This window comes from Photinus pyralis, unplaced genomic scaffold (assembly GCF_008802855.1).
Source record: "Photinus pyralis isolate 1611_PpyrPB1 unplaced genomic scaffold, Ppyr1.3 Ppyr1.4_LG6, whole genome shotgun sequence".
NCBI lineage: Eukaryota > Metazoa > Arthropoda > Insecta > Coleoptera > Lampyridae > Photinus > Photinus pyralis.
Genome location: NW_022170663.1, coordinates 42,443,796 through 42,467,831, shown reverse-complemented (window position 1 = coordinate 42,467,831; position 24,036 = coordinate 42,443,796). Strand labels below are relative to the sequence as shown.

Sequence of the window (24,036 nt, the reverse complement as noted above, 5' to 3'; positions counted from 1 at the left end):
TCACTTATAATTGCACAAGAGGTTTGTATTTTACCGAGTAAATTGGGGTTGTTTAGGTAATGAAAATCTGTTGCCTAGCAATTAGACGAGAAAAACTGTCAACTAATAAAAATGCGACACCGAAGGTGGAGCATTTTTAGGTTGACAGTTTTTCGAGTCCAATTGCTAAAAGGAAACAGATTTGAATTGCCACAACCCAAATTTACTCGGTTTAAATACAAACCTCGAGTGTAATTCGGCAGGACAATTTAACGAACAAGAAATTCACCAAATTAATCAATTATTGACAGACGTCAAACTAGTCATATGGGAAAGGATAATGCGATAATTCGAAAATGAATAAGTGAAAAAACCACTAGTGCATTTGTCGCTGGAAAAGTTGCAGGTAACTTTTGCCGCTGTCAAAGTGACAATTGCACTGCGGCTTATGCGATTTTTTATACATGAGTTGAATTGTCATATATAATACCATAAGTAGTCGAAGTATTGTCGAATATTTTTGAGGTGCTGTCACGAATGCTAGTTACGCTGAATAATACCACGAGCGCTTGCGCGAGTGGTATTAAAAAGCGTAACTAGCATGAGTGGAGCAGCAGCTCAAAAATAATCTACAAATACTTCGACTACGAATGGTATTCGGAGGACTATTCAATGAATCAAAAGAAAAATTAAGCATAATTACCCACGCGAATGTATTTCCATGACAACAATAAACGTCAAAATAAATTATGGAAGTTGCTTTTCATTTTGCTATTGATTCTATTCGAACTTTTGTGCTCCAAGCTAATTCGTTATGAGTGATTAAATTAAAAGATGTGGTGATAAGTCGGTTGTCGAAATTGATTAACAAACTAAGAAGAATGTTCCGGTTAATACGACAAAATTTCGCGTCATTTCACTGGTGGAAGTTTGACAAATGTCATTGAATAATCGCATTGAATTGTCGCTGAAATACCACACGTGAAATTATCACTTATAATTGCACAAGAGGTTTGTATTTTACCGAGTAAATTTGGGTTGTTTAGGTAATGAAAATCTGTTGCCTAGCAATTAGACGAGAAAAACTGTCAACTAATAAAAATGCGACACCGCAGGTGGAGCATTTTTAGGTTGACAGTTTTTCGAGTTCAATTGCTAAAAGGAAACAGATTTGAATTGCAACAACCCAAATTTACTCGGTTTAAATACAAACCTCGAGTGTAATTCGGCAGGACAATTTAACGAACAAGAAATTCACCAAACTAATCAATTATTGACAGACGTCAAACTAGTCATATGGGTAAGGATAATGCGATTATTGGTTCGAAAATGAATAAGTGAAAAAACCACTAGTGCATTTGTCGCTGGAAAAGTTGCAGGTAACTTTTGCCGCTGTCAAAGTGACAATTACACTGCGGCTTATGTGATTTTTTATACATGAGTTGAATTGTCGCTGAAATACCACACGTGCAATTATCACTATAATTCGTTCCCATTGGCGCAGCAATTTGAAATCGAGACATTTCACTGGTTGAAATGTGACAAATGTTAGATGAATTGAATAGTCAACAGTATCAATTAAGTGAAAATTTTTTGGAAATAATAGGTTCCGACATCGACATTGATACCTTTACGACTTTACAACTACTCAGATGTCTAGCTGGTCCTTTAGTGCACTTGAAATTTGTTCGGTAATTTATTTTGCGGATTATATTGTTTTTAAATCCGTCTGATGAATATCAACTACTCACTGAGATACCATTAAAATCTTTTGTTAGTTGTTATAACAAACACAAACAAGAAGAATATTCGCGATTCGCCTATTAATATATCTATGGATTCAGATTAACAGTGAGACCCCTGGTGGCAGAACATTGTAATTAATAGTGGTGGGATAAGACAGCCATTTTATTTATTTACAATGACCAATAGTATATTAAGTATGGAGAACGGTAAGGGATTTTTACCGTTCGAAGACAATTGTTTGGAGGAGGAGCGAAGCGACGACTCCAATTATTGTCTGAGAACGGTAACCCTTAACGTTCGACGTGCTTATAACATTTTTTGCGCGATCGAAATTAAAATTATCCAACCAATATAAATATGCACTAAGAAATGAACGAGCAGAATAAATCGAAATGATCAAAGTGGTATGGTGTACATCACTAGGCAACCAGTTTAAATGTCAAAATTGAAATTAATAATTCCATAAAAATGTGCATGTGTCTGATGTAGTTTACTAGCTTTGCACATCCTTTATGACTTTATGAGCGTCTTGCTATAGGAAACAACAGCACAAATTGTACGATTAATGTACCTAACAATAATTAAAGATTAAATGTAATGTAAGACTGTTGATTTTTAAAAAGGCGTCGGTAAGTATTTTTGCTGTTCTGTTTTTAGATCGGTAAGTAATTTTGGCGTCGTCGTAATCATAGCAACTGGTAAATTCTACGTACTGTCATGGAAACACCCATGGTAAATAGTCAGAAATGACCGATCGCGCAAAAAAGTAATCAATATTGCCGTTTTCATGGCTGTAATAGTTATTTACTACATAAAAGTCAGGAAAATGACACGTTACTGGCGAGGAAATATTGAAGTACAAGGCCGCTTTGGGGTCGAGTACTTTAATTTCCGAGTCAAGTAATGTCATCTTACTGACGAGTTTTGTATTAAATTTTACCCGAAATCTTATTTTAACATAAAATTTCAATTTTCATATAGAACTTTTGCTTAATGCCAATCTGTCATTGATGACAGGAGTCAATAGACATTTAGCAATGTGACAGGTGCGACAGGAAAAGTGACAAGTGCGGCCGGTAAAGTGACAGGCGGCAGGAAAAGTGGACTGGTCTGCCTCCGTCATGGAGACTAACATTTCCCTGACATAAAGTAGGCATGAAAATGAAGGTTTCATGACGATTTTGGGTAAAAGTAAAAATCACTTGCAAAAATTACACCTATCAAGGATACTTTGAAACGTCACATTTTATCACGTTACTTTCAAGAATTTTAAATGTGTGATCAGTGCAATTATGCAACCAACAATAAGGATAATTTAAGAAATCGTAGTCTAACGCATACTATGGTCCAAAGGCTTTAATTGTGAACCGTCAAACTACGGAAAATGATTAAGTTAAAGAATCTTCGTCTTACGTGTATATAGGGTACGTCATTCTTTGACACATTCGGTCAATAATTTTCTATCACTGCTATTTATGTAATTACGCTATAAATTAATAACGTTCGCTGAAGCGTCACCGTATTCATAATACACAAGTACAAATTGTGCACAACCCTTGTGAAGGTAAAGCGCATTTTTTTAAACACCCCTACGAAATTTCTTCCATAAATATGAAAGTTGACACTGCACATCCTACACAAAACCAAATTTGGAAAATGGCGCTACATTTGCTTTTATTCCAAGTGGCTATGTATCAAATTTTATGTAAATGCCCAATGGTTATATTTCTTCCAAACGTCCCAATCGCCCTTTTTAGGTACTCTCCATTGACAATTCACTCTTAAGATATAAGGAATTATAACCGATCACGACTAGGGATCGAGGAGGAAGACTATGGTTGGTATAAATTAATTCCTTTCGTTGAGACCTTTCATTAGAGTACCATGAAGGATAAAACTAGTTCCACCCCCCCCCCTTCCCCCGCCACCCTGTACTTTGATAAGAGGACAAAAAGAAGGCCAGTAGTTTGTATAAAACTGTTCCTTTCGTTGGGACCTTTAATTAGAATGCAATGAGAGATAAAATTAATTTTTAACACACACATTTTTTTTAATTCTTAAAAAATGCGCTAAAAATGCTACTCAATACAGTATGTACTTTTTTCCGGTCTGTATAGAAATATGAAGTTGAAGCTGGTTTCTCAAAGACGAAAGAAACGTCGCAATGAAAAACTGTGGGCACAAATCTTGTCAAATTTAAAAAGTATATTTGTTGTTTGATATCTTTTCAAACAAGGTCAGAGAAAAATAACTTCGGAACTGATCGGAATTTCCGAATTTCTAAAATATCATTTTACTAAACCCTAAAATACACAACTTTTTTCTAATTTAACCGGCTGTGTATGTCTTATGGTACAGATTTCCCACGCTGTTCATTTTTATCTTGGACACAGTGTATATAAAACAGCAGCCACTTTTTTTTTATTTAATCGTAAAAACTGTGAGTTCTGAGGGCTCAATTTTTCGATTCTAGGTAGTGCCACTGAGGGCCAATTTAACGAAACAAAAAGCGCATTTTGTGTTAGGTCGCATTAGATATGGTAGAAATGGCAAAAAAAGGCAAAGATTTCGTTTTTGAGCAAGTGCCGTAACTCCATGTCCACCGAGTAATCGCTGTTAAAAATCCTCGTCTATATGCTTTTGAATGGCACCAAGCGATGGGTGTCAAAATCACTCCCTCGCGAGGTCCAACAGCACTCGATCTCGACATTCCATAAAACCACCGTCTTTTTTCTTCACAGGTCAGAGAAAACAGCGACCCGACCGGACCTTAAATGACCTAGTGAGGAGCGAAAGACTAACCTTCGAGTGAACCTTTCACCCTCCATCCCCACCCCCGCAAACATATTGATTCCGAAAAATCAGCATAGGTAGTACCATAGTGTACTTACACTATGGTAGTACCTACTTTGGGCGTGAACCCACAATATATTGAAAAAAAAGACCTCTATTCTTAACCGCAATCATCGCTCAAAGTCTACATGCCGCGCGGCATCATCCCCGTGCTAAATAGTACCGCGGTGTCGGGCTCTCGCGCACACCTGGGTATGCAATCAATTTTTTTTTTGCACTGTGTACTTTCGAGAGGAAATGGGACCAACGGCGGGTGCTTGGCTGATGAAGGGGGGGGGGGGGGGGGGGAGGCTAACGATCGGGATCGTAACCATTTCGAAGCTGGGCTCTCGCGCGCGCCTGGGCACCTTCTCTTTGGAGATCCCGCTAAACTCAAAAGCGCCACTGCAACTATTTCCTAAAAGCGTAAAAGCCAATTTCAAGTCGTTATTCCTTCATACGGATATTGATTACTTTCCCCATTTTCTTCGAATTTATAAAAACAAATACCTACCCACTAAACGTTTATTTCCCGAGGGAAACTTTAAAAATGATATAAAAGCGATATAACTATTCTATTTCGACGCGTATTATTGTCTAAAAAATCATTGAACATTTAAATTGCAATAAAACACTTAAACCAACTAAAATCTACACTTACAAAAATGCGATTGTGGGTTAAACGAACAACTTCTCTCATTAAACTAAATGTGCGCTGCTATATATGGTAGGTAATAATACGTGGCACCTAATTTTACAAACACAGCCTGATTAATAAAAGGTGTGGGTATGTATTATAATTACACAAATTTATTCTTCTTCTTATGGTGCTTCTAGCCGGATACCTTGGCTACTACAATGCTTAGGTACTTAGTTGTAGAAACTTAATGTATGAGCTATTCATCAATAATCAAAGTTAATGTTTTTCAATACATAACAATTTTACAATTAGATCTAGAAGTATGATTTTATCACGTAGATTCGGCCTTAAAGCTTGTTGCGTAAAATGCTAGTTCAAAGAAGCTCTTATAAAACCACCAAAACAAAATTTCATTTAATATAAGGCCTCAAATGAAACGGAAACTCACAGTCTAGTTGCCTCGGAACTCGGAACTGACATATTCCTTTGAGAGCTATCACCTCGAGAAGTTCGCCTGGCACTGTAATATCCCACATTGGGATCGGTAGGACTAATCACACTTTGCCTGGGACTTTGAAAGAATCGCCCCTCGACGGTATCGGGCCCAGGCGAAACGGGATCTAGACACTCGCACGAGTCGGACAGAACTTCGCCGGAATATTTCGGCACAGATAGTAAACTTTCGGTGGATTTGGTAGGCTGGATGAACCTCTTCTGAACGTTGCACGCGTTGTAAGTGGAGGGGCCCGCGTGCACGTCCCTACATATTCTAAAGTACTGCGAATTGTTCATTTGAGGCGATTTGCTACTGCTATACGAATACGACCGATTCTGGGTTTTACCAGAACCGCACTTCGTTGTATCCAAATACCCGTAACCGAATCCGTACCCGCCGATTGCCTTTGTTGCCAGATTGTCCCACGATTTCGGTTTGGAGGAGTTGTACTGTATGTAGATCGTGTCGCCTTCTGGGTTTACCGGCGGGTATCTGTGTTGGTATATCGGTTTGATGGTTTGGTGTCTTGAACTGACGTCCCCCGATCCGTCCCAGTAGAGGGTGTCGGTGCTGAGCGATGTTGTGTAGCTGGCGGTGCTTTCGCCGGTAGTGGTCGGGGCGACTGCGCTGATTTCGCTTGATGTGCACGAATGCAGGCTGCACTGGCTGACAATTCCAGTTCCGAATTGCAAATATCGCCTCGTTTGCGGTTGAGGAGGATTGGTAATGTGCGTTTGGGATGACTGGGAATGTGGGCGAGGTTTTAGTTGTGGTTCAGTCTGTGTTTCCCCAGTCTTTGATTCTGCTTTGCGGCCGTCCTTTTGATTTCTCGAGCGCCTTCTGGTGTTTGGTACACAGTTTGGATTACAACATGGACTAGCTAAGTCGTAGGCCTCTAAGCTCGTGTTATCGCCGTTGTTGTTCGCTTGCAGGCACGGGTTGCATAAATGACCGGCGTATCCGTGGCACGTTTCGGCACTCTTCCTACACTTACCGCTTCCATTATTCGTCTGATTACCCTTACTTTGTTGCTGGGGGTTATCGCACGGAGTTTTCACAATGAAATGATCTTGATATCGCGGGGGCTCAAATGTTAACAGGTACTCGCCGCTACTGGTCGTCGAGGGTTGCAGCACATAACTATAACGCCGATCTAGATACTGGTAAGCTAGCATTACGGTCGGAGGGTGTTGTTTCTGTTGCATTTTTGCAACATCTTCTGTTGATACTGTTGGCCGGCAGTAGGCGTAGGTCGATTGCGTCGGAGTTCCAGGATCGACCGGATCGCTGGGCGGGTGCGACGCCTTCTTCCTTGCCGGTAGGCTGTGCGTTTTCCACTTGCCCTCCAAAATTTGCCGTTCACGAATACATAGTTTCTCTAACTCATTTACTTTACTCTGTAAAATTCGTTGCAATTGGATATATCTCATGTGTAACTCCACCTGAAAAATTCAGCGATTCATCTTTATCAAGTCAATGAAATAGTTATACCTTTCTAACGCAGTCTTCGAATAGGACAACCATTCTCATTCTTGAATCACAGTTTTTAATAAAGTTAACTAAGGTTTTATGGTCCGCCTTTTCCATATCGGTACCATTTATAGACAAAATCACGTCACCCTCACGCATTCCGGCCCTGTACGCCGGTCCATCGTAGTCTACATAGTCAACGTAAGTAATCATTTCGATCTCCTGCTCCTTTTTAAAGTGAATGCCATAACTTTGCAACGTAAAACCGTAAGAACCGTTTTTCTTCTCGACGATAATCGTTCGTCTTCTGCGATCTTCTTCCGGTTTCGTTACGGCGACTCTATCAGATTGCACTCTTTCCAAAATTTGAGACTGAAACAAGAAACAATTAATTGAAAATGGAAACGCTGACAACAGTTTTTCGCTGTGGAAACTCGTTCGCATTTTCATTAGGTGCTGGAACTCGAAAATAAATTATAGACATCGCAAATGAAGAGGAATTGAATACAAATGCATCCATTTATTTATAGACTGAAACCTATATGGCACAAATAATACGTGAGCGGCAGACAATAAGAATTCTTTTCCTAATTTGAAAATTGGAAGCATTTGTGTTAGGTGTAGTGTAGGTAATCCATTTTCTTATCAAGTGTTTTAATAGTATTCGCCTTCACAGTCGTTATTTTATTTTTAAATATGGAAAACATGCTTCAATTTTACTCGTACGTAGCTGTACACTTAACGTGCAATAATCAAGGTTATTTCTGTTTTTTTATCAAAATAATCTTGTCAGCGGAAAATGGTTATTTAAAATGGACGAATTTAAATAATTAATCTTACCGCGGACGCACAGTCATCATCACTATGATCGATTTGCAGTTGCGATGGTTGTTGTTTTCTCATAATTATACAATTTATTAATTACGTCATAAGCTAATATTTCTCTTTATCACAATTGATATGGTCGAATTGTAACTTTACATTTAAAAAATTGTAATAAAACACTCTAAACGTGAACGGCACCTAATTGCGGCGCCTGGCGTCGGCTAGCCGACGCCGGCCATTTTCGCACAACGTCAACACTGGAAATGTACATGCGTGCAACTCCCTACACAAAATAACCAACAGGCGACGTGCTCATAATTATAATTTATATAATTAGAGTCGTCGCATTAAAAGTTTATATTTGCTTAATTTTTATTTTCGTCCCATTTGCATAAGTACATTTCGTTTGAGGTAAAGGGAAATATGATAAATTGTGCAAAATAAATTGGTTTTTTGCCCTTTGCTAGGAACGTAAATTTTAGGTCGGTATAAGATGAGGTGAAATTCCAAAGTCTTAATATCAGGGTCCTTTTTTAAATTACCTACCTGCTTTAATTAATATGTTTCCATCAGAAGTTTCGTTTCCAGATTATGAATGAACAAGTACCTACCCTACTTAGTACTGACCTACCTATTTTGGGCTAGTTTCATTGTATACTTTTTCACACGTTTTCCACATACTAGTTTTGCGCTAAGGAGTAGTAGTACTTATGTTTTTATTTTTCATTCGAAAAGGAGCATATTTTTTGTTGCTCTCATTTTACTCCGGTATGGGAAAACTAGAAACTACCCGATCATAGAACCAACAAAAATTAAATGGCAAGTTAACAAACTTCAACCTATACCTATGTAAATCTCCGGAATTTTCACTGGTATCAAGTTAGCCCCCCACTTTTGGAATTTTCAGGATATTTTTATTGCAATAGTTTGTTGGTGTTTGTTAGTTACATTTTGACGTTTGTTGGTTGACCGTTATTTAATTATTCAAATTTAAAAATTTGGGATTATTATTAATTATACGAATAATAATAATAATAAATCGTCTTTATTGAACATGTTCTCTGGCGAAATCTAGCTCAAGGCTATTCTATTTAACCAGAAAGCATGGAAATAAGTACACAAATTAAATATACACAACACAAGACAATCAAATGATAATAGAATTAAAAAAAAACATGTAAAAATGTAACTAACAAACACCAACAAACGACCAACAAACGATTGCAATAAACATATTTTGAAAATTCAAAAAGAGAGGGGATAACTATACGCCCAAATTTTGAAATTTGAATAATTAAATAACGGCTGAGAAGTTCCACCCTGTATATACAACTTACGACGATACATACATTTTTGAGAGTTGGCAACCATGCAATTTCTAGGTGGGGAAAAGCTGCCTGCGCCATGTAGAAAGCACAAATAGGGGTTACGTTGATCATCTTGTCTTGAATGGCGGTCGTGAACGCGTCGCTCCATAAATGTTTGTTGTTATTTTGTGTTATTTAACGCAGGTAGTAATTTGTGTATTTCTTTATATCGTATTTGTGTTTTATATGCCGCATTTTATATTTGTTGTGTATTTCAATCTTTGTTTTTGAAATTTACTTGGTTTAACCGTAATGCAGAATCACATGTGTGATACCGTTATGCTATTGTTTGTAATTGTTTACGTTTTTGGTGCAATGTTTGCTTAATTTATATTTATTGATGTTGGTTACTTGGTCTTGTCCCTGAAGTAACATTCATGTAAGTTTTGATAATTTTATTTTAATATGTGGAAATTACCAATTCGTTTGAGGTATGTACTGACTTGTTGTTTGTTACTAACAATTTTGTCCGTGAATGAAGCAGTCACGAGGATGGTAAAAAAAACTGTAGTCAAAATTGAAGTACGACACCTAATTCCGTGATTGTCTTCGACATCCAACTGTAAACTCGAAACCCCGAAACCAGGGGCGGGCTACCCATCTTGCAGGAGCGGGATTACGCTAATCAAAGCTCTTCAGTTTAGAATCTATGTGCGATAAATGAGTGGCGATTCAATAATTTCCACATATCTTGTTTTTAGTCAAATTTGCCTACAAGGCCATGTAATTTTCCATCTTGCTTTTAACAAAGGGATTTTATTGCACCAAAGATGAGTCACATCCTGTACTCTTAACCCTTTCTCAGAATTTAGGTACCTGCTACTACCTGACCCGTCTTGAGTGTAACCAACATTTGTATCTTTGTTAACTACTGCTTAAACTTTAACAAAATATTTTGTTATTTAACTTTTGGACTGTATTAATCAAACTGCGATGTTTTTCTTACGTCGTACTCTTTTTACCCTTAGCAGTTACTTTTGCGAGAGTACGACACCTTTTTTGCTTTGCTTGCTTTGTTTATATTAATGTGCATCAACTAAATTTCCGGACTTTCACAATCTTAATAATTACGATCATTATTAAACAAACTTTTCACAATTTCAGTGTTTTATTTAACGTTCCTTCCCTACTGCGCTTCAGGTCAAAGCATTGTCTACAACTAACGTAAGGGGGTCCTGCCTTAGATGTTTGATCACGTGCCACTTTTCAAATTTAAGCGGGATCTTGAATAGTTTTGGAGGGAATAGTCATTCGGGTTGCCTTTTTTAAACGTTGCCGGGTTGACTTTATTTCCGTGTTCTTGTAGTGTGAAGTTAGCGTAGAACCTGGGGGTTAAGTACACTACAACGGAATTTTGTGTTTTTAGATTTTGTAAATTTCAAATAAAAAGGTTGGATGTGGTTTGTACATCGACATGAACACCAAATTCTCGAATTTTCTTTTTTAAGATGGTAGTTACGCCCTCTGGTGGCCATTCTTAGAACTTGAAAATATTTTCCAGCGATTCTTCATAACCGATTTACCCAATAATGGTTTTTACCCCTAAGTCATACAACAAAGGTTCCCAAGATATGACCGAGGAACAGTCTTATTGGGTCACCCGGTACATGTACAACCATTTATGAATATCAGATTATTAAACAAATACATACAACCTAATTAATAAACATTTTAATAATATCAGGAAGGTAAATCAGCCACAATTTCCCGAAGTATTCGGCGAACTCCCCCAATTTAAATACAGGGTGTACACTTTTATTTCTTTTATTTTAGTCTCTTTGAATCGATTGAATGTTTTTTATTGCTGTCGATTACATCACAACAAAGGGTACACCCTATATAGGAGTAACGCATCGAACCAAGTACCCCCTGTGTGACATTTGAATTTATAAAACAAATATCACACTAAGGTGAGAGGAAACCTATGGTGTTAAAATGTGCAAAAAAGCGAATTTTTCGAACTGTGTGGGACTTTTGGAAAAACGATAGGTAGGGGCTTTTAGGTGAGCCCTTGGGCCACCACAGAGCCCTTATTCTCCGCGTGCAAAACTCAGTCACACTCACAAAATGCTTCAGCCCGGTCCTAGTTATTTTTTGTTTCCCCATTTGGTACTATCCCAAAAGGAAAAGATGTCCTTAAAAAACAAGCTAATCTAACTTCAGGCTGGTCTGAATAGTGAGTTCCCCTAAAATAATTTATAACCAAATAATTACTGGTGGCGTGGCGTGGTGTAATTTTAGTCAACAAATCCTGTTACTCAGAAAGTAAGTAAATTCTGGTTGACCTGCGATCTCGCTCTTTACTGGTAAATACTCAAAAATAAAGGCAAAAAATGAAAATAATAAAATATCAAAATAGACCTTTTTTTGTTTAAAAATTGTATCGAAAGTGCTACTTTTTTTCACGTTTTTACTGTGTGTCCATGGTGTTTAGTCCTTTGTCTAGAAGTCAGCAGTAAGGCAACTCTCACACCGAGGCTACAAGCAATAAGCGACTGGACTGGCAATATGCAACACGTAATATTATCGGGTGCACCTATTCGACAAGTTTCATGAGCTATACTCGTTTTCAATCGAACAGAAGGTATTGCTAGTTATGGCAACATTTATTTCTGGCGATACGCAGTGCATGTTGAAAAGCGATAAATATTGCATTGTCTATCAAGATTTGCTTCGGTGAGATGAGAGATAATGTCAAAATAATGTTGCATATTGCGTATCGACAGTTGCTAGTTGTTCTAATGTGCGGCCTCCGATTTAATTCATTGTAAAATAGGTACAACCTAAATTGCGAATTACAATGATATTCAATATTATGGGTTATTAAGGATCACTATGCACAAAAATTTCGTGTACAACACATGTTGAAAGTGTCTGAAAGTATCACTTTCAAAACAAACAAGTAACTATTAATAAGCCAAAACAGATTTTAACACATTTATTTATAATTATTATTGTTAGGTATGGCTATGGATGAAAATGATGATACACGTACACTCATTAAAATCGAACCAAAACAAGAAGAAGAGATCCATTCCTTTCTTGAGGAACACATTTCAGTAAGCAACGAAGTTTTGGTGACAATAAAGAAAGAAATTACCAGTACACTGTGTTCTAAATCTCTTGATAATGAAGAGGTACAACAACACTCTGGTCTACAACAGCATCTTTTAACTCTCTGTAAGACAGTGTCTAAGGATTTTAAATGTGCTCATTGTGATTATGGGACAAATACTAAGGACAGTTTCAAACGACATCTTTTAAGACATAAAGTTTCTAAAGATTTCAAGTGTGCTACTTGTGATTATGGTACAAATCTTAAATATGCTTACAACCGACATCTTTTACAACATAAAGTTTCTAAGAACTTTAAATGTGTTACTTGTGGTTATGGGACAAATTTTGAACATGTCTTCAAACGACATCTTTTAAAACATAAAGTCTCTAAGAACTTTAAATGTGCTACTTGTGGTTATGGGACACATTTGAAACATGTCTTCAAACGACATCTTTTAAAACATGAGCTTTCTAAGGATTTGAAATGTGATCATTGTAATTATGCAACAAATGGTAAATACAACTTAAAAAGACATCTTTTAAAACACAAAGTTTCTAAGGATTTTAAATGTGATAATTGTAATTATGGGACAAATGATAAAGACGTTTTCAAACAACATCTTTTAAAACATAATGTTTCTAAGGCTTTTAAATGTGATCATTGTGATTTTGGCACAAATGTTAAATACTACTACACACAACATCTTTTAAAACATAAAGTTTCTAAGGATTTGAAATGTGATCATTGTGATTATGGGACAAATGTTAAATACTGCTATACACAACATCTTTTAAAACATAAAATTTCTAAGGATTTTAATTGTGGTAATTGTGATTATGCAACAAATTTTAAATGCAACTTAAAAAGACATCTTTTAAAACATAAGGTTTCTAAGGATTTTAAATGTGATCATTGTGATTATGGGACAAATGTTAAATACTACTATAAACGACATCTTTTAAAACACAAAGTTTCTAAGGCTTTTAAATGTGATCATTGTGATTTTGGCACACATCTTAAATACTACTACACACAACATCTTTTAAAACATACAGTTTCTAACTATTTTAAATGTGCTAATTGTGATTATGAGACCCACACAAAAACTAAATTGATCCAACACCTTTTATCACATCAAGTTTCTAAGGAGTTGAAATGTGCTGACTGTGGCTATAAGACAATTTTTAAAAGCAACTTTAAACAACACCTTTTAAAACACAAAGTTTCTAAGGATTTTAAATGTGCTAATTGTGATTATAGCACAAATATTAAAGACTACTATAAACGACATCTTGTAAAACACAAAGTTTCTAAGGATTTTAAATGTGATAATTGTGATTATGCAACAAATGTTAAATACGCCTTAAAAAGACATCTTTTAAAACATCAAGTTTCTAAGGCTTTTAAATGCGATGATTGTGATTTTGGCACACATCTTAAATACTACTACACAAAACATCTTTTAAAACATAAAAGTTCCTAAGAATTTTAAATGTGCTAACTGTGATTATGAGACAAACAATAATATTAACAAATATTAATTAAAATATTAACAAACTTAACTATTGGTAAAAATATGTGGAAATTATTGACCTCGCCACTCATATATCACACATAGATTCTAAACCGAAGAGTTTTGATTAGCATAATCTCGCCCCCGCAAGATAGGTAGCGTCGCCCCTCGTCCGGGGTTGCGAGCCTACAGTTGAAAGTCGAAGACAATCACGGAATTAGGTGTCGTAGCTCAATTTTGACTACAATTTTTACCGCCCCCGTGACTGCTTCATTCACGGAGAAAATGTTAGTTACAAACAACAAGTCAGTACATACATCAAACGAATCAGTAATTTCCACATATTAAAATAAAATGATCAAAACTTATATGAATGTTACTTCAGGGACAAGACCAAGTAATCAACATCAATAAACAAAGCAAGCATTACACCAAAGACGTAAACAATTACAAACAAAAAGTATAACGATATTAAACATGTCATTCAGCATTGCGGTTAAACCAAGTAAATTTCAAAAACAAAGATTGAAACACACAGAAAATATAAAATGCGGCATACAAAACACACATACGATATAAAGAAATGCAAAAATTACTACCTGCATTAAATATCGACAAACATTTATGGAGCGACGCGTTCACGTTCGCCATTATTCCAGATGGCGCAAATCGCTTTCCCCTCCTAAAAATTGCGTGGTTGCCAACAACCAAAATGTGTGCATCGTCGTAATTTGTGTATATAGGGTGGCACATATCAACGTGTTTATTGTTAAGACTGATCAATGTACCTATTTCACAAAATATATGTTCTTGAGGCAGAGAATTGTGTGTTATTAAAAAAATAACACCAGAAACCTTTAGTGAGAAGGTTTTTTTACAGGATACGTGTCAATCGAAATTGTGGTAGTGGTTTACGTTTACAAATTTGACAACCGGTTGCTACCGTTTTCATTATTTATCGCGTTTTGCTACATTAGTCGATAAAAAATCTGTTAGTTTCATAACGAACAGTTATAGAAGCACGTGTAAAGCTCACTGCGATATTTTGGGCCAAAAGTTTTATAAGCCAAAAATACTATCGGGTTTACCAAGAAAAAGTAAGCAACTTATATCTCAACTCATTCCTTATTTTGAACGAAAAAAAGATAAAGGTCGTCGACAGAGCTGGGTAAAAACTTTTCAAATTTTAAAATACAAAATAAGAAATGCTAATTTATTTTAAATACAATCGCATAATCATTCCTGCATAGGAAAACAAACGTTTCACAGGAGCCGAGTAAAGGAATTGTAGTTCAACATTACATAGGCATCACTACAACCATAGAACGATACAAAATTAGGTTTTTTGGCATAGGTTCAAAAATGTTTCAAATATAAAATAGAAAATACCTTGAGAAATCTATTTCAAATATAAAATAGTTTTTATAAGTTTATTTAAAATATAAAATTGTATTTTGTATTTTAAATACCTATTTAAAATAGATTAATTTGAAATAATTACCTAGCTCTGCTTGATTGACATTTAAGAAACAAACAATTCTATTAGAGTATTCAGATTTCAATTCTACTTATTCATATAATAACCCTTTATCATATCCACATTGACCATTGTTAACTTACCAAGATTACAGAGATGAGCTAGGTATTTGGCTTAGTTCAGTTTCGGTTTACACATACACACTGTATATTTGACAACCTTGAAATCAATGATTTTTGAACTTTGGTTAGGTAGAGTGAATTGTTACTTGTTCATTTTATTATGGGTTTTTAGTTATTAGTACCTTCATTATAACATAAATTCTTAAATTGAAGTTTATTTGAAAAAATGGATGAAGATAATTTGAACAGATTTTATCCCAACTTGGATATAGAGGAGCCAGATCCAGGTAAAGTAAACAAACTATTGGAAAAAAAATCAAAGAATGCCCAATATTTTGACATTTCCCTGTTTTTGAAAATTTTTAATTAAAATCTCACAATTTACAGACATAAACTACAAACATAACATGTCGAAGCAAAAAGGGAATAGTTGGTCCAATTACGCAGTAAGAATTATTGTTAGCACGGCGTCACATCCCTTAGAATACGCGAAAGTCCTAATCCAGGTGATTATCGGCTAAAAATGGTTCGTTACTCCGTTTATTTATTGTAGATCGGTCACGAACCGATTGCCCCCCGACCTACCACAACGTTATTCGGACGACCGGCCCTGAAACTACCAAACATTTTCGAATATGGCAAGTAACTAAATGTCGCATATTGCAAATTACAAAATTGCCCGCTTCAGTTAGGTATATCAAATCTGTTGACGGTTTAGTCGGTTGTTATCGTGGTTTTGTACCAAAAGTCTGTGGAAATTTGGCTAGCGCGATAGCCAGTCAGAAGGTAATTGATCACTTGGAAAGTGATAAAGAGGATGAGGAAGAACTCAGTGAAGCCGACGAGGATAAAAGGTATCTTGTGCAATTGAATAAGGATCTGTTCTATTTCGATTCTTATTCATTACTTGTGCTGTAATCTTGGATTAGTACAGCGCATTTGTTACAGGACCGAGCTATTTTTTAAAAGTGTAAAGAAAGATTTGGTTACTCGAGCCACTGCGATCGTAGTAAGCCACCCCTTTCATGTGGTAACAATTCGGATTATGGCACAGTTTGTGGGGAATGAAACGACATATAAGTAGGTACTACAACTTTCCTGTAACTTCATGTAGTGAATGGAACGTTTTTTAGCGGCCTTTTCGCTTCCATTATGCAAATATACAAGGAAAGTGGAGTGAAAGGTTTTTTTAGCGGATTAGTACCAAGAATACTAGGAGATGTGTTTTCGTTGCTCTTAGCCAGCGCACTAGCATACGCATTTAATACTTACGTATTTGAAGATAAAGAATTACAGATGTATACGTCGGCTACAATGTCTGTAAGGCAATGTCGGCAAGATCCGAAGTAATTGTACTCATGTGTAACTTTACAGTTCATTGCAAGTGCGATTACTTATCCTTTCCAAGTCGTTTCGAATTGCATGGCGGTCGCCGGTACATCATTAGCCGCAGGATCACCACCAAATATGCCGTTTTATAATTCGTGGCTGGACTGCTGGTCTGATTTATCGAGAAGAAATCAGTTGAAGCGAGGTTCTAGTCTGCTTATTCGTTACTACGTCGGACCCCAACTAATTATTGGGGGGCGAGCGATTCCAAGTGATAAAAACTTTGAGTTCATGAAATAATTCAATTTTTTGTGTAATAAACTTTTTGGTTGAATTAAATTCAATTTTAACATTTTCGAATTTTTGAAAAATTTTGTTTGTTGGCTAGCATGTATCTACGTCCTTTTGACGTCAGTGTAGAGGATCAGTGATTGAAATGTAAATACAGTGGACAGAAAATTTCAAATTGTGTCTTATTATGGAAGAGTACTAAAGTGCTGTTTAGTATTTTAGGCAACCAGTGACGAGCTTTGTCTATTTATTAGGCATTTGATATTATAAATTTGAATTGGTAGGGCCGTTGTCTAAAATTACGCAATAATTGTAAAGAGCAGGTAAGCAAGGGTTGTAGGTACTTATGGGCAAATTAATAAACGCAGAATTTTCAAGAAAACATTTATTTACAACTTTACTGTAAAATAATTAGAGAAAATATATTCTCTCTCTTTCTTGGGCCCACTCTGACAGACGGTGCGTAAGCAATATGAGAAAGGAGGTCCTCTAATTAACTTCTCCTGTTTTATGTGGTTCCGTTTGTAATGCTGGAGTAACCCATTCTCTTTTGATTTTGTTTTGTTTTGTCTAAATTGGTGGTAGTTCTGCGTTTTTGTACCTACTAATTTGATTTATCTTGTTTTTCATGCAAATTTATTGTCTTGTGTTTCGTTTTTATTAAGTTTGACTCCATATTTTTATTGTGCAATTCGAGATGTACTTCTCAATTTGTTGTCCTAGAGTGTGTGATGTACCCAGGCCAGTCCCGAGAGACTGCGCAACTCAAAATTTAAATTTCAAAACTTTCCCTCCCAAACTAACTGAACCCCACGGCACGTGATCGTCTAGACAAAGCTACCTAACCTGAATAACAGGACCACTTACTACGTTGTGTTTTTAAGAGTCGCTACAAGATATGTGTTGCTTGTCGGAGTGAGGATCAAGTAAGAAATACAAATAAAACAAGTACATGCTTTAAAAACGGAGATTTAATCCAAATAATTCGCATTGCAAGATTAAATTTAGAAAATGGTAGTTCACCGAGTACAAATATGACAAAAGGCTGGGAAAAAAGAACTGACCAAGAAAAAACCCAGCCAACAAATAAATATTGAACTTTATAGCAAAATTAGTCGTCTGTAATGGCATAAATGCATGTTGTCAAGTACATTAATACAATGTCGAATCCCAGGCTCCACTGGAATTCCTAAACAATCAATATTTCACACACATAACAAAAAAACAATCATAAAAACATTACAATAAATTCATATAATTTTGGATATTGGGTGATCAGTACAAATCCCACACCGAGTAGTCTTTAGTTGCTCTGGCCATGACATGTCAACATTGTATGAAATCACTAGGAGTTGGCCTCTCAGCAGAGCATTTCACACAGGAAGGATACCCCGATGGATACAAAAAAATAAAGGGCACAACGGGAACACGCCGTACGCATTTAGCAGATCCCTGCGCAAGTGAGGCCGGGACTTGCCTGCGCCCTCATGTACGACTAAGCGGGACCCCAACTCTTTCATTCACACATCTCTAGGGTCAGTCCAAAGTAACCAATGGCAAACTCGCACGCATACATAATCATAAACAAAATATACCTACAGAATTTACGTAGGCGTTGACAGTCAACATATTTGCACTGGCATAACAAAAACTGACACAAATTCGGTCACTACATGTCAGGGATCGACTAATCGGATTGATTAGCAATATCGGCAAGAAGGCTCTTTTCAAAGACACAACACAAAAAACAGTACATAAAATATATATCTCTGCGTATGTCAGTTCTGAACTTTAGCCAGCCTCTGCTACGTCAAATCGAGATATTAAATGTCGGTATCAAATATCAATATCAAATATAGCACAGTAAATATTAGAAACAAGTCACCCTGCCAAATATTAATAATCATAATCACCCGGTTCAAATAAATAGTAGGAGTATAACGATAGTATCACATTACAACAAACACAAAGAAACATGTCGTGGCAAACATTGGTATCAAGTAATTAATTCACAATGCCAAGTGCAATATGTAACAATCAACCACCTAACATACGTCACTCGCCCCCAGATGAGGCACCCTGTAAGTAAACAGTAACATATTCATGCAAACAATAGCGAAATGCGCTGCAATAAATTCAATAAATTAAAATGTAGTTCTGCATACTTGTATTGAATATAGCCCTAAGGGAACATACAGTATCTAAATATAAATAAAAACACGTAAATCAGTCAGTAATTCACAGTAGGACCAGTATAATTAAAAGTGCAATTTGTATCTAGAATGTGTTATAAATGGCGATAATCATGCGGTACGGGAATAACATTAAATTGGCAAATAGTCGAACACGATCATATCATTATTAGAGGGATGCAATAGACGTGGAGATAAAAAAATGAGTACATCACCTTTGTAATTGTCGAAGCTGCACGCACTATTCGCAACGTAAAGATTTACTTCTGGTCTCAACAAAAGCACGAATACTTCTGCCGCATTCTCCCCCCTTTTTTTTAAACAAATCTTAGACGAACATTGTTTATATGATCGTGATCCGAGCCGTCGGTTGATATGGATCATTAAGTCCCCTCGCATAGCGTAACATTTGACACTTTTATTGTAAATTATGGCCCATTTCTATGTAGAGCAGAAAAAAACACGTGTCCACGGAAACGAAACAAAGCGCAATCTTGACCCTTTTTTTTTGTCGCGCCAGGGTCGATTTCGGGATTATTTAAATCGAATTTTAGCGGGCTAATTCGGTTCTATCACAAGTGTTATGTCAGGTTTTTTCCTGGTGCCTTGTTCTATACGTAATTTATTTAATTGGTTTTTGTCTTTTCTTACGCACAAAACTCTATAGGTTTTATTAAATTCCCTTCCTCACTTCTTAACACATAAAAAGAGCCGCCAAGGATTTATGTTTATTTTGCCTTTATTCTTGAGTGGGCGGGGTTTCAGCCAAGGCTGCTCTACCAACCTAACCCACTACACATTTACAAATATCTATTGCCCGAACCAGGGACCCTTAGCACTATGATTCAGCTTTAACTGAACTGCGCCACATGGGCCGGCCATTTACCAACTCCTAAAAAAGATTACCAATATCCCGGACAATTAAACAAATGAATGTCCATACCTAAACATTCCAATGCTCTTTTTTAAAAATTGTTTATTTATTCAGCTCTGTAATTACCTACAAAATTTAATTCCTCAACCTCTCAAATGTCTTATTTTTAATACATTTAAATACAGATACAAAATGCACTTGTCATTCCAATATATTTCCAAATTTTCTTTTTGTGGTATCTTTGTAATGAACCGTTACCACCGCAATAACTACTGCTCTATACAAATCTTTTGTTTTTCTTATTACTTTGTAAACCACTTAAATCAGATTTATTTGAGTTTTATAAATTCAAATTTTTGTTTATATTTGTATAGTTAAGCGGAAGAGCAGCCTGAGGCCTCTAATAAATAAGACACTTATATGGGCTGTACTTAGACAACCCAGCACACTCACATTCTCAATGAAAATTCAAACCTTCCACTTATGTTCATACCTTTACATTATGCAACATGGCTGATTAGAGTAATCTCAAAATGAGAAGTACATCGTGACGTCATTTGTGCAAAGTATGAAAATGTGCCCGGGAGGGTCCATGATAACTCCTAAGGGGAGCGCGCGCGTTGACATTTGTGCATTGCCTCACACAGCAAATGTACTTTCAAACCTCAATTTAAAAACCCTACGATACGCTACGCGCAAAAAGTGATGACGTCACGATGTACTTCTCATTTTGAGACTACTTTAACTTTATTTGTCAAATGCGTCATAGAAAACCATATACAAATATTAGGTAAGTATCACTCCCTTATCGATGAAAAAAATTTCTTAGGAGTAAAAATCACTTCCTTATACTTATTTATTGGACCAATACAAAACATTTCTCTGTTTAATAATCAAAGCCGTACTCAAAATATGATTGATCAAAATTGTGAACTCGTACATATCCATCTTCTCCGCCCGAACTGTAGCTTTTACCATCAGGATGAAATGCAACACTATTAATTGGTCCAAAATGTCCTTTGACACGGCCAAATTCTTCTTCAAAAGCTAAATGGAAGAATCTAGAATCGAACTTTCCTATTCTGGCTGAAGTTGTTGTTACATCCATAGCATCCTGACCCCCGCCAAGTACAACATGTTCCAAAATCGGACTCACAGCTGCCGAATTAACAGGCCGTTCTGTCTTGTAAGTTTTAAGTAACATAAGATTATCAGAGTCAAATAGTTTAGCCGTATGATCTTTTGATGCAGTAATAAACATGGTCGCGTCTTTCGACATTTGCATATCCATTATCACCTTATCATGCTCTTTAATGTTGCTTATTTTTTTGCCCGTCTAAAAAAAGGAAATGAGTAAAATTACACTTTAAAAGAACACGCAAAACCTGTAGGTCCCATTGCATAATTTCCCCATCTTCATGCCCGGTTAATAGAGTTTCGTCTAACGCACCCCATATCAACGAAGACACTCTCGGACCATTTATGGGTATCCTCAAAATTGGAGAGGACTTGCCCAAACTTTCATCTGCATTTCTCACATCGATAATGTGAATTTCACATTGATGACCCATAGATTTATCGGTCGCGAATACTGCCATATTTGCCGAATAGCTAAAATTGCAAGCACGAACAGGTGAATTTGTGCTGATTGTCCCTATTGTGGTGCCAGTTTCGACATCCCATAATTTCAGTGAATTATCGCCAGCTCCAGATAAAAATCTGGTTGTTGTCCAGTCAATATCAATGCACCAAACCGCACCTTGATGGCCATTAAAGGTACCCAGACGTTCACCGTTTAAAGAGTACCAAACATTTGGGATAGTATCCTTTGAGGAAGAAAATAAGAGATCGCCCTCGCGATTGTATTTTATTTGCGTGATGGCACGTTCGTGCCCATGAAGAATGAGAGGTTTCTAAAATATTGAGGTTATAGGTACACAAATCTGTTTGTTAAAAATCTTTAAGTCGGTCTTAACAGTATCGATTTCTTACCATTTTGCTTTAGCGGTTCGTTTTAGATCTATTTTATAAACTCTGACACAGAGAATTATTTAAATTATTCTCAAAATTCACACCTGGATAACCACGAAATGACAGTTGACAGAAGTTCATGTTAAATGACTAACTTCAATTCATAAATCATCATTTGATGTACAGAGTGTATCACACTACCCGTAACAAGAGCTCATCCGATATCGTGTATATATATTTTTTTGAAAGGATCATTTTGTACTTAAAAGATATTAAACGATACAACGCTTGAAAAGGTTTTTGATTATAGGATTTCATCACAAAGTCGGGACGATTACGAATACGAATCATTAGTACCTAGTGAATTCGAATGATAATTGCTATTTGCAAACATTTCTAAATACAGAACCGAATACTAACAATTCATCTCCATGTCGGCATATCTGAAGGAGAATGATTTGAATTATTTGAAGCACTTTGTATACAATTGTTTTTTTTTCATGTTAAAGTGGGTGTGCCGTCGTGGGTACAATAATCACAGTGAAAAATGAACATAACCTAAACGTTTTAAATTAATACTCAACCGAAAATGAGCCAAAGATACGAAAAAATTGAATTTCTGGGCGAAGGCCAATTCGCAACTGTGTATAAAGCAAAAGATAAAGAAACCGATAACATAGTAGCTGTTAAGAAAATAAAAGCAGGGAGTAAAATAGAAGCACAGGATGGCATCAATCGAACAGCATTACGTGAAATCAAAATTCTACAAGAGCTCAACCACAAAAATTGCCTAGTTTTATTGGATGTCTTTAGTCAAGGATCTATGTCTAATGTATCTTTAGTTTTCGATTTTATGGACACAGATTTGGAAGTTATCATAAAAGATAACACGATTATACTAACCACTGCAAACATCAAATCGTACATGATACAAACTCTGCAGGGCTTAGAATACTTGCACTCGAATTGGATATTACATCGAGATTTAAAACCAAATAATTTACTGGTGAACGCAGCTGGCTTGTTGAAGATAGCAGATTTCGGCTTGGCAAAACTGTATGGTTCTCCCAATCGCATTAACACTCATCAAGTCGTCACGAGGTGGTATCGATCTCCGGAACTGTTATTTGGAGCCAAACAATATGGCGTTGGCGTCGACATGTGGGCAGTAGGATGTATTTTAGCCGAACTATTGCTACGTCTCCCATTTTTACCGGGCGAATCGGATTTGGATCAGCTCACCAAAATTTTTCAGGTCTTCGGTAATCCCACCGAGCAAAATTGGCCGAGCGTAAAGACACTAAGTGATTATGTAGAATTTAAGCCCTATCCTCCAGTTCAATTAAAAAACATTTTTATTGCCGCCGGCGACGATTTGTTGGATGTACTGGATGCTTTATTAGTTTTGAATCCGCTTAAAAGAAAACATTGTACGGAAACATTACAGATGCCATTTTTTAGTAACAAACCTGCGCCTACTGTTAGCAATAAACTACCTTTGCCGCAGAGTATTAAAAAAGTAAAAGATACGGAGAGGCCTTCGCTAAAAAGGAAATTGTTGAATTCTGCAGAAGGTGGTAATCTCTCTAAACGTTTGTTTTTCTAGCAATTTTGTAACTGAAAATGTATTTAATAAAAACTCAACTCACTAAAACAATTTCTGACCATGAACATAAGTAACAAAAATATTAATGATTTTAAGATTTGTTTTGTAAGTGTGTAAGAAAAGACAAGAACATATTAGATATTATATTATACGCACATTCCCAAGTGAGATACTTACCAGGACAAAACCTTCTTCGGGACAAAAACCTGGCAAAATTGCAGTAGGACAATAAAATGTAAAATGAGAAA

General features: G+C 36.3%; 5 protein-coding genes across 5 annotated transcripts in view; 2 read left to right on the top strand and 3 right to left on the bottom strand.

Annotated features, from left to right (window-relative positions):
* The window catches only part of LOC116174658 (RE1-silencing transcription factor B-like), a 394,864-nt gene that overhangs the window by 273,293 nt on the left and 97,535 nt on the right, over positions 1–24,036 (bottom strand). The window lies entirely within an intron of this gene.
* Positions 5,350–8,235, bottom strand: LOC116175096. The gene is made up of 3 exons (XM_031493192.1): positions 8,004–8,235; positions 7,185–7,535; positions 5,350–7,135 (listed from the first exon to the last, which is right to left on the bottom strand). Exons 1-3 carry the CDS (start codon positions 8,064–8,066, stop codon positions 5,642–5,644), a joined length of 1,908 nt encoding a protein of 635 aa, XP_031349052.1. The 5' UTR covers positions 8,067–8,235; the 3' UTR covers positions 5,350–5,641.
* On the top strand, positions 15,613–17,208 carry LOC116175107 (mitochondrial carrier homolog 2-like). The gene is made up of 7 exons (XM_031493203.1): positions 15,613–15,812; positions 15,913–16,031; positions 16,079–16,163; positions 16,214–16,379; positions 16,474–16,605; positions 16,659–16,845; positions 16,900–17,208. Exons 1-7 carry the CDS (start codon positions 15,752–15,754, stop codon positions 17,152–17,154), a joined length of 1,005 nt encoding a protein of 334 aa, XP_031349063.1. The 5' UTR covers positions 15,613–15,751; the 3' UTR covers positions 17,155–17,208.
* LOC116175109 (eukaryotic translation initiation factor 3 subunit I) lies at positions 21,044–22,334 on the bottom strand. Its single transcript, XM_031493205.1, has 3 exons — positions 22,204–22,334; positions 21,597–22,124; positions 21,044–21,547 (listed from the first exon to the last, which is right to left on the bottom strand). Exons 1-3 carry the CDS (start codon positions 22,204–22,206, stop codon positions 21,098–21,100), a joined length of 981 nt encoding a protein of 326 aa, XP_031349065.1. The 5' UTR covers positions 22,207–22,334; the 3' UTR covers positions 21,044–21,097.
* On the top strand, positions 22,707–23,839 carry LOC116175106 (cyclin-dependent kinase 7). The gene has a single exon (XM_031493202.1). The coding sequence runs from the start codon at positions 22,772–22,774 to the stop codon at positions 23,786–23,788; it is 1,017 nt and encodes a 338-aa protein (XP_031349062.1). The 5' UTR covers positions 22,707–22,771; the 3' UTR covers positions 23,789–23,839.